This window comes from Rhopilema esculentum, chromosome 4 (genome assembly GCF_057945365.1).
Source record: "Rhopilema esculentum isolate cy_ngs chromosome 4, ASM5794536v1, whole genome shotgun sequence".
Lineage (NCBI taxonomy): Eukaryota > Metazoa > Cnidaria > Scyphozoa > Rhizostomeae > Rhizostomatidae > Rhopilema > Rhopilema esculentum.
Genome location: NC_142818.1, coordinates 12,624,468 through 12,636,106, shown reverse-complemented (window position 1 = coordinate 12,636,106; position 11,639 = coordinate 12,624,468). Strand labels below are relative to the sequence as shown.

General features: G+C 36.9%; 1 protein-coding gene across 1 annotated transcript; it reads left to right on the top strand.

Annotated features, from left to right (window-relative positions):
- Positions 1-4,594: 4,594 nt before the first annotated feature.
- On the top strand, positions 4,595-11,602 carry LOC135690764 (uncharacterized). The gene is made up of 3 exons (XM_065208418.2): positions 4,595-4,713; positions 8,260-8,558; positions 9,315-11,602. Exons 1-3 carry the CDS (start codon positions 4,662-4,664, stop codon positions 10,590-10,592), a joined length of 1,629 nt encoding a protein of 542 aa, XP_065064490.2. The 5' UTR covers positions 4,595-4,661; the 3' UTR covers positions 10,593-11,602.
- The last annotated feature ends 37 nt before the right edge of the window (positions 11,603-11,639 follow it).

Here is an 11,639-nt window from a genome sequence, read left to right as displayed (position 1 = left end):
CGTACGACATAAGAGAAAGGTAGAATTTGCTTAAAAAATTACATTAAAGCATCATTCTTAAATAGATGGAGGTGTTGTCTCATGGGCGGCGCCAGATGGGGGGCTGGGGTGCTCCAGCCCATCCACTTTTTTGCAAAAAAGTGTTTTCAAGAGAATAAAAAGAATAGAAAAGAATAGTGCGATAAATCCTTTCATAGTATTGCTTTATTTCAAAGGAACAAGCCGGGGTCTATGGTGCCCCATAAAGTAACGAATTCCATTTTGAGACTGAAATTAGTCAAACGTAAAAAGCGATGCCTTTAAAATAGCAAGATGTTTGCAAAAAAGGACCGCAAGGAATATTCTGAAAAATTCTCTCCTCTCTTCGCTCGCAAGGAAGCCTCATCTTTGGATATAACTAAGGCCTCCAAAAACCTCTCGCCGGCCTTCCAATGTACCGCTAGCATAACGATTGTCCCACATAATCATAGGTATAAAATATCGTGAAAAATTACAGTGCGTTTTTCAAAAGTTGGTTTTTTAGTCTAATAATGTTAGCAACTCGAGCCCCCTCACATATAATTTCTTGGCGTCGCCCCTGTGCCTAGGAAACTAAGATAAACCAAGCGGTTTACAAATAAGCTTGAACACGCTTTTTAGATTAGCTTAAGATAAATTTCAGAATATATCTTGCAGTCATTTTCTTGCAATCGTTTGTCAATATATTCTTTTAGGAAGCTTTGTTACCTTTGGTCAACCCCTAGATCTCCATTGGAATTGGCAATAAAAAAATTGGAATGCTAATCCACTTTCTATTGTACATAAGTTTCGCACCTTCAAACCTGTAGCTGTCTTCTAAGTGTGAAGACCAATGAAGACCAAGTTTCGATAGAAGAGGGATGAAATAGCTTTAAAATCTTTCAAGCAAATTATTCAAACAACCCTTCTTAAAGTTCGATTAATAGTACGGATTAAGGATTCAAAAATCCATGAAACCAGTTAGTGATACCATAGTCAGGGCCTCCGACGAAGGGGGGGCCGGTCAAAACCCAAGTATTGCAGCTTTATCAAAACGAGAGACTTCTGACAAAAAGTGGGGGCCAACTGACATTCGACAACTGACAGTGTAGGTTTTCTGTAAATTGTGATCTATTCGTGCGTGCTTTCTTGTTTCCAAAGTAGAATTTAGGAACATTCTTCTTTTTAATTCCAAAAAGGGATTGTTTTGTTATGCGTATTAGTACAGGAATGGGTGCGATGATTTAAAATCAATTGCAGCAGATTGAAACAGTTATTGAGATCAGAATACCCATACTGGTGAAATCCCTTTTGTTTAATGGAAGGTATTATGAGCAATGTGGGTCCTTTACGCGGAAAATGTTGGTCTTCTGTGCGAAGAGGCTGTTCGAAGAGGTTTACCGGGTGCTCATACTCGTGGATTTACCTCGCTTGCAACGATGACAACAGCTGGGATGTATTTTCAGGGACGGTTTTTTAAAGATTATCGCAAAAAGTGATATGTAACGTAATCAATTTCCATGAAAACCAACGTTCCCTTGTTCCCTGATCAGGTAACAATTTCTCAGGTTCCCAGTGGAAAATTTAAGTTGCTCTTCTGTTCCCGCACCATTTTTCGCCATGTTGCTCGTTCCCCAAAACCCCTGGAAGACCCTCGAGATGAAATTAGGTGTTGGAGAACCAGGATAATCATTATTGGCCTTGTAGAGGAAAGTAAAACATTTTTGGCTGTTCTTTATGATGACTCTTTCACTCCATTGAGGCATTAGAGTGCCACTGTTTTCGCAGAATATATGCTTTGGGTATAATTTCCAGTATAAACAACTTAAACAACATTTGAAAAGATTGGAAAGAGATGGGGAAAATCGACTTGACGGTTTGTGACACATTCTGTCAATTAATTTCTGTTGTAGCCAGGGAGAGATTTGAGAGGCAAGGATTGGAACGAAGAAGACGGGTGCGTTAGATAATGACTTGATTCACATCCCAGTGTCACACCCTTGAAACCCCTAGAGAAGTTTGGCAACTCCGTTTTTTACAATTTTTTTTCAACTATGAGATAGAGAATATAAACAAAGTAAGATATTGGCGTTTTCTAGATACTATTTACATAATCAAAGCAAAATGATCCTGGTTGCAACCTATCATGAAATGGTCTCCGACATCAGGCCCGTTGCAGCTTTTTTGATGAGAAATCAGCTGGGGGAGAGGATGGGGACAAGCCTTTGTTTATATCAACAGGATATCCTATTGTTATAAAGATAGAAAGGTCACTGAAGCTTGAGGGGCAATCGCCTCCTAGATTTCATTAAAGATGCTCAGAAACCCGGATGCTCAGAACTTTAATAAAGTTTATCAAATTGTCCTAAAGATGCGTAGAAACGCAAAATTTCCCCAGACTACCTACTCTCTCTCCCTTAACAGGACCTTCACCTACAACCAGGCTTTGTCATTGGCTAAACGACGATTCCCGATCTGTTTCAGCAGCAAACTTTGATACCCCCAAGGTGCCCTTTCTGCGGTTCCTGCCTCCACCGCACCATGAAGCTTTCGCCATGCCTCTGATTGTCATAAATTTGGGAATTGATTTTTAGCATGTCCTTAAATTTTGGGGTATCAATTTGAAAGAATGATTGAGTTGTTGGATTTTCGCAGATTTGAATCTAATTTATGCATTTCATGTTGCATAGAGATTTTGGGGTAGGGTTTTTGAAAAATCTATAGATATCAGGGTATGTTTTCATTTTTTCAAAGTTGCAAATCCCCGTCCTCTTCCTATTGAAGTTACCTGCCCGGTCAGAAACTCAGCCAGCCAAGCTCAAAACGAGGCGGATCTCTTTCTTGATATCTCAAATTACTTTCAGTTTTGATAGTGCAAAAGGGAAATCCCCTTGTGTAATCATGAGTATCTAAAACTGGGAAACATTTTTTGCCGGAGGTCAAAGTAAACTCGGAGACAATATCAAGTGTGTTGCGAAAATCTAACATATGTAGGGATCGAATAATGGGGAATTGTTGATTAACTGCTTACAAATCATTTCTATTTTTGACACCACAACTTTATTATATTCTTAGCAATAAAATATATCCAAAATTTATGAAATTTTCGATAATAAGCTCAATAGGTAAGTAAATTCTTTACGAAGAATTTATTAGCAAAGGTTATGTTAATAACAGACATCCTTAATCAATCAATCATTCCTAATTACAATAATGTAACTTTTTTGCTAATTTCTTGTATTGTTAGTTATTTAATTAGTGTTCTAATGTATCTTAGATTTAGAGTTTATGTCTGTGTTGTAATTTGTGTATTGCATTGAGGGCTGATTGATTATAAAAATGAAATGAAATGAAAAAAGAGCAACTCTTATGGCCCTTACATACCTCCATACACAATGCCGTCGGGACGAAATTCATATTGGAAGGGCTGCCCGTTGTATTCCTTCTCATTCAGTACACTGTTATAAAGGAAATTAACTACAGTTTGACAAGAAACACGAATTTATTGGATGTAGATGGGGACAAGAAGAAAACAAGAAATAAATTTTCGGTTGCCCTGCTTCACCCAGTGGCGTCGCCAGGCCGAAAAAAACTGGGGTGGACGAAAACAAATTTTGTCGGCCACGCCCTTCAGAATCTTGGAAAAGCCTTTTTTAGCATCATTTATCTATTTCGAAATCTTTGGGCAAACAGCTTTCTCAAGCAACTTTTTCATAACGTTGGCTTTTGCAAGTGCAAAAATCGAAAACGATCTGATCAGCCCACCTGCCCCCACCCCAGAAGTTTTTCAATGGATTTCGAGAAATTAGAAAATCAACACTCCGTGGCGACGCCACTGGCTTCACCAAAAAAATCCCATTGGAATTTTTGGTACTTAATGTAGTAAGCTATTTTATGAATCAAGGCTACTTTTAGCCAGGAAAAATCTATACGAGGATTGTTCTTTACCAATATGTAGTGCATAAACACGAAACGAAATAAGTACAAGTTCTACTCACTACATTTCTTTATATTGAGAAATTTCAGATAAAATTATTTAATATTTCACGAACAAGTTTAATTTAAATGACAGAAGGAGTCGTGCACCACAACTCAATAGCTTTTTAAGCGTTCAGTTTATTGTAAATTTCGAGAGTTTCTGCGTTTTGACGCAATTTGACACCTAAACTTCAATGTTTAAAAAACCTTGGGCCAAAAAAGGGTTACGCCACTTAACTGATTATGTATACACCAATGAGGTGAATATAATTCTATACACCTTGTTGGTATACACATATATACTACATATAAAAACACGTGTTTCAGTGACGTATGTCTTGCAATGGCTAGTCTTCTATTAAGCTAACTTGTACTAGCTCCCCAAGAGTGCCATGGTCTAGTTCTACATAAAGTTATATATAGGGCTGCAAATTATGGATTTTCAAAACTATTCACACCCCTTAAAGTTTATTGCCTTATATTGGTGGGAGGCCCCCTATTGGCGGATTACTCGCTAATTAGGCCTTGATTATGAAAAGAATAATTATGTTTTGCTTGGTGTGGATGCTTTTACTGGATGTTTCGAGCTGGCTTAGCACAGATATCCCCTCGGCGCTTCTATACTCTTGTATCCCCTAGTTCCCACACGAAACCGAGATTAGTTTCGCAACTCTACAAAAAGCAAAATGGTGCGCGAGGAAAGACGGAGACCCCATTTATCTATGGAGCGAAACGACGGTAAGCAACGGCTGAACTTGATATGAAATATTCTGTGTCTACCCATCTATTTTGAGATTAATTTGAACAACAATTTACCTCCTACAATCATCACATACACTATCCAGGCCTGATCATAAGATGTTTCCGTTATTAAATTTAGTGTCTAAAATCAAACATTCAGCTTTGAAAATAGACAGAATTTCCAGACCAATATGTTTGATTTAAACGGAATCATGTGAAAGTTATTAAAAAACAGTGCGCCTTGTTGTTCTTGCTGAACTGAGTAGAATCTCAACCCTGCTATTCGGACAACATTGGATTTTCTAAGGCCCACTAGGCCATTTTTCAATGCCGGCTGTCTTTATTTATGCGTTATTAATGAATCTTCGCTGTTTATTTTGTTTTACCTTATCATGTTACTTCATTTAGAAGATCGATACGGTTTTTCATGAAACATAAGATGAAATTCCAAAGCTATCACTCTCAGAAATTGTCTTGAAAAAATAAGTAAAACATGCAGTCTAAAATATCAGTATTGCTGTTTTAAATCACCTTGGAATTATCTGTGAACAGTCTGATTGGAACATGGATAAAATAATGAAGCTCGCAACATCAGCTAATGCTTTTGTGTGCTAAACGGTTTGTTTATAACAGAGGTTCTTAAGTATTTTATTGCCAGGCCATAAAAATATGTAGATTTTCTTCGGGGGCCTTAATGGCTCTCAACATTTAAATACCTTGTGTTTAAAAGCTGTTCAAAATGAAATTCAGATCTCATACTTGGCTAATTGGCTAAGTTAGAGATAAGATATTTGGTGCCTGCTTATCTTATCACTAGCATAGTACCTAAACCCAAAAAACTTTATGTTTCTTGTACCAAGTTGAGTCAGAAGATTGTTCTGTGCTATTTTTAGGCTAGAATGTTAACCTTTGTTAGTCTCTTGTCAGGTAGACTTGAAGCACACCAGAGAAAGGTTTTTTATAACTAGGTTCCATAGTTTTATCTATTTAAGGGTTGACACGAGAAAGGAAGGGTCTTTCAAGGTTTTGGAATATCATAGCAAAGCAGCGTATAAGATAGAGAAGAGAAATAAGAAAACAGTTGATAAAAATGATCAAATGATTGAATAAAGCATTTCCTTTTTTGATACTCCCTTTTGGACCAATAACTGTCTATGAAATGCCTATGAAAGATATCAGAGCCGACAAAAGAAAAACAAAGTTAAATTGAATGCCAAATTCTGAAAGTGAACGCTAAAAATTATTTGAGGTGAAAGTATTTGGCACCCAGATGAAATCTTGTTGCATGCTGGAGGTGGTCTGCAGGCCTGAGGTTAAGAATGGCTGGTTTATAATATGAACTGGGTACACAGAAGGGTCTGAATGTGTGAGGGGTCTATGTGGGTGAGAGTCTTCTTGCCTTTTTAATTTTTACCGGCATACAGAAAGGGTTCTCCTGCAGCCAAGCACTGAAGTCAAAATTTGTTTCAGAAATCTGGCCAGTTGCCAGGTTTTCCAGAATTTTGACTGGAATGAAGATACTATCTAGAGAAAACTAATTATAAAAGAGTAAATACAACAAACAACAAGAATTAAAAGCAATAGAACAAGCTTAATCGTAATTCTAAAGGTCAAAAGTCTTGCAAAGATATGGTGCATGAAAAGAAACTTCTTGCCATTCCTTAGAGGAAGTCCTGGTCACTTTCTTTGCATGGAATGCATGACATGTTGATATACCCCTCAAGCTCTGCAGCTATAACAGTTGATGTGCTAGGAGGACCAAATTTTTACCCAAGCTCACACCAGATCCACTTTACGCAAAGAAAAGCCAATTTTTCCGGGTAAATTTCACAGAGTTCAACCCATGTTAACTTAACCTGGGTTAAAAAATTCCATGTAGATTTGGCTTTGGAGTGCATAGAAACGGATAGTATAAAGTGGATAGTGTCTTTTCAGAAAACACTTCGAAAATAAGCTGACTCAAAAGTAGGCTAAAAATTTTCATTTCAGACAAAAAATAAACTGTTGGCTTGTTTTTGAGAAAGTACAGTATTCGGTTTGATGATAAAACAAGTGCCTTGAAGATAGATTTGAAATGAATGTGCCTGTTGTCACAAAACAGGAAGACTGGATGAAATGTTTCCTTTGTTCTTCTTCGTATACATTTTCATGCACAGAAGCTCAAAACTTTCTTATTACAGAAAAATACGGTAATGGTAGGATTATTCTGTAAAATCTGGTCAGACATTCTGGCCGGATTCTAGGAGAGATCCTGTGCAGCTGTTCCAGCCAGATTCTGAAAATCCTGATCCAGTGCACCCCCAGTTTAAACAGGCACTTAGAAACAACAACAGAAAAGTTTCTCTGACCTTAATAGGACCTGTCTTCAAATAGCATTGATGTGCTGTATGAGCGTCAGTAACTACTATTGCAGCATAGACCATACCCACCATAGGTTATTGCAGCTAAGGAAAGAAATCTTCTTAGCACAATCCATATCTATAATTTCTGTGTTCATGGGGATGGGAAAGATGATGGATATGAACAATGACAACTATATCTATCAGAAAACATTTTTCTTGATATTGATTCTATCAGAAAACAGCCTTTCTGTGATACATAATTTAAAAATGGCTTTGAAAAAAGCAAGCATTTTACTAAACATTTAAAGCAAGCATGTTACTAATATGCTTTTTGTCTGACTCTCTTCAGAGTACAAAATGTCAGAACATAGATCTCCAACTCTACACTAGGAAAGACATAAACATGAAGAAACCACTGTTGTGTTAGACAGAAGGAGTTCATTTTCACCTCAGGAATCCATTGTTTTAACATTCTCAATAGGCAAGCAGCACTGAATGGGCATTCTCAACAATTACATGGTGTGCTAGTTGCCAAGAGTGAAAAGTCTTTTCAAAGTCTTCTGGAAAGATTTTCAGAGTCATGCAAGATTTTTAAGCTCAAGATAATTTTTAGGAAAACTCTGATACTGCATCCAAGATTTGTGAGATCCAATTCTGAAATTATTTTAGATAAAAGCATCTTAGTGGTGTTGATAAGTTCCGCTTCCTTTGTTCCACAACAACATATAATTTAGACCTAAATGATAAAATTATCAAAACTGGCTGGTGGATTAGCCATCCTTTTTTGCCTACAAGTTTGAAATTTTGCAGTTGAAACACCCATAGATAGCAACAATCTCCTTGTTTTTGAAATACATTTTTTGGATGTCATCTCAAATGCCCCTTGAAGAGCTACAGCCCTGAACACGAGTGATTGCTTGCCTCAGATCTCAAAACTTTGAAAAATACACATGAAGTTAAAAGTGATTCCTTTGTGACATCTAAAATTTGTCATTAGTCAGCCGTATATATATTTGCTCGTAACTTGATCATAAACCATTCATTGTAGAGTTCAAACAAATTCATGGATAAATTGCAAAATTTGTATTGCCTTTTTTTGTTTGTGATGAATTTTAAATAGAAGAATAATTCTAAGCTACAATATAGTAACTTGTCAATGTACATACTACGTATATTGTAATTTGTATTTTCAATTTTGTAGATGATTTTGGTACATCTCACATCCCCAAAGAAATTCTGACCAACTTTCGTGACATCATAATTGAAGGCAAAGAATGTGGGCAAGACAAGGAGAATTTCCAGCAACAATGTCAACAGCTGCTTGAAAGTGGATATACATTTAGATTCATTATCATCATTTCTCTGATAGATGATTTGCTTGAAGCAGGTGCTTTTGGAGATGAAACTCTAGAAAATGTTAAAGTTGCGCTCTCCAATCTGCTACCATTTGCCCTAAATCTTTGCAGACATCCGCACCAAAAAGAATACAAAGTCATAAAGGTTTGTATTCGGTATGAATGTTGTTACTTTGTGTCATGGCTACCCTTCAAGCATGCTTTTGCAGGAAAAATGTTAACCAAAGTTTACTGCTTACATTCTGAACAGGCAACTAAGGCAAACTCAATGGCTATTGGAATGGGCTCGAAAATGACTTGTTATTTTCTTAGAATTGTTTTAAGATGAATAGTAACCCGAATAAGCTGTTCAGTCTAGCCCATCATGCAATTGGTGCTGTATTGAGGGGCGAAACAGATAAGGCAAGGCTTCTTTGCTGTAAATGCCACTTTTGTTAAGTAGAAAGTAACCAAATTGCAATTGAACTTACTCAACTGCTAGGCCGAGAAGTGGGATAAGCTCATTGCAAGTGAAGCTAATTCATAGGAATTTCGACCAAAGTTCAGGACTGATTTAAAAGGTCTTCAGTCAAAGTATAAGTGGACATTTTGATATTTTTTCCGCATTTAACAGTATTTGGTATGATACCAAATGCAATGTCGTGAAAAAGAATTCTTTGAGTATTTTTATAATGCTTTTCCACTTCAAATCTACTTTCAAGATATATTATATTTGCATAGTTTCATTGCAATATCAAAAATTGTTCTAACAATATATATTTCAATATGCCAGAGGAACATTGTCTTTCTTTCAACAAATATGTGCTTTGTACATTCTAATCACCTATATTTTGAATAGTATTTGTAGTAATGAGAAATTGAATTGTATGTATGATGATTTGTTTCTGCCCTTCTTTTTTAGAAATACACAGCATATTTTTCCTGTAATATAAAAGAGAAGCTCAGTCCTTGCTCTTCTGTAGCTGATTACTTCATAAAAGCCATGGGCTACATGGAAAACGACACTCAAGATGAGTTTATACTGTTGAAAGTTTCAAGCACTATTTTAGCAATCACGTTTGAGCTATACTTGTCAAAACAGGAACTAGACCGCCTTATTCCAATAGCCAAGTCTGCAAGCCGAAGGTTTGGATTTGCAGTTTCATTTACCGTAAGGGAGTGGGTAAATTACTGCCATTCTCATAGAAATAATTGGCAGCAGGATGACTTCAAGCAGTACCTGAGAAGAATGTACAGTGATTCAAGGATGAGTGTATCAGTACATGAAGATCATGACCAAAGCACTGAAAAACAGAGGCAGGCATCTACTGGCACCTCACTTTTAAGACATTCAAGAGATTTGCTGGAATCAAAAAAGGATTTGAAATTGAAGGTATCAGTGAGTTCAAGATCATACCCCGAGACACGCGATCAAGAGAAGAAACGAGAGGAAAGTAATGAAAGTTCCGGTGTCAAAAATCAGTATAGAAATGTTGAGCTGTATCGTGCCCATAGTGATGAATGGATGTATGGGGGAAATTCTTTGGATTATGAATCGCTTCATGAAATTACTGGAAATCGTAATAGAGCGGTTTCTACAGTCGCTCCTACCAATCAGAATTCCTTGAAATCTACTTCGGATTCTTTGAAATTGAAGGTAAAGAATGAGCTGTACGAGAACACTGCACCGGGGGTAGAACTTCCCATGAAAGATATCGTTTCAAGCTATCGAGATACTGTGCAACGAGATAAACAATATGAAAATTTAATGTCCATGATTAGCATTGAACCAGGTACAGACAGTCTTCCAACGGAGAGTCAAATAAGGGCTGACATGGCAAAGAAAGATTATAGAGAGCTCTTATATCGACCACCTCCCGATTTTCCAATTGATGTCGAGGGGCCTCAAGAAGCATTCCAGCTTCTCCCCAAGGGGAATCGTGAATCTCAAGAGAAGGTCACGGCTACTGATGCATATGAGAATACCAAATTGCATCATGGTGCAAGACAAAGGCATTCACGGGAAGATCAATTGTCGGTTGGCGAAAGCACTGAACGTCAAACTGGCAAATTAAAGGTGCCCTCGCTGTATTCTCAGGACACTGATTCTTCTTTTGAAACTGGAAACGATTCTCAATTGTTCAAAAGGGCAAACGATTTGGAAATCCCCGAGCTGTATCAACAGCAAAGTCATTATTAGAATTATTAGCACTGTGGCAATGTGACAAGGGTTTAATGATGTAGAAAGGTAAATAACCATACGCTAGAGGGTGCTTTGGGGATGGGGGGGGGGGGGGGTTATGATGGTCAAAATGACCTTTGTGCAAATTTTGTAGTATAAAAATAGTTGGACTGAAAATTTATGTAAATAGCTTGCCCTTTCAATGTCTTGAAAATTTATGTACATTAGAGAATGTTTTTTCGTGATACTAGGTGATACTAGCGAGCCTAAACATTCAAAACTCGTTCATTATTGTAATTGATTTTTATGGTAAAAACGTGCTCTAGCTGTCCAGTTTCTTTCTGAAAAATTCGCTTGTTTAACATGGAAAAATTCACGTTATTTTAGAACTACTAATTTTTGAAACTAACTGGAAAAATGTAAAGAATCTCGTTTGTCAATATTGATTAATTTAATGAACTAAGTCAAGGATAGATTCATTATAACCAACCTGTTGATGGTATAATTGTATGTTAAAGCATCATTTTGCCTTGCATTGCAGTTTACAGGCACCCAGATAAGAGAGATTTATTTCGAAACGGACTCACTGACCATATCTTATACGAATATCACGTTTATTTACAAAAAACCGGGTTCAGTTTTGACTATTATGCTACGTTCCGCACTCTGTGGCATGAATTGTTTAAAATGCGGCTACACAAATCTTGCATATTAAGAGGGTTCCGGAATAGTAGTAATCCGATACGGTCCTCTACCCGATGCCACGTTTAACTTAAAGAGTAGTGATTTGAATCCGCCAAAACGAGACCTGAGTGTATCGGATTCAAGCTATTAAAGTTAACAGAACGCCTGTCCGGTATGAACAGTAATCCGATACGAAATGAATCCAATATAGCGTGACAAGTGCTTCAGTTTTTTAGTAAAAGTATCTGATTTCGTTGATATTATATAAATCTCTCTTGCCAAAGTTTATCCATTTTTTATTCACTGCTAAATTTGTTTGAAATGATCAGAGTATCAAAATGTTATTGCAATCAATTTTTGGTGTTTTGAGTTTTGATTTAT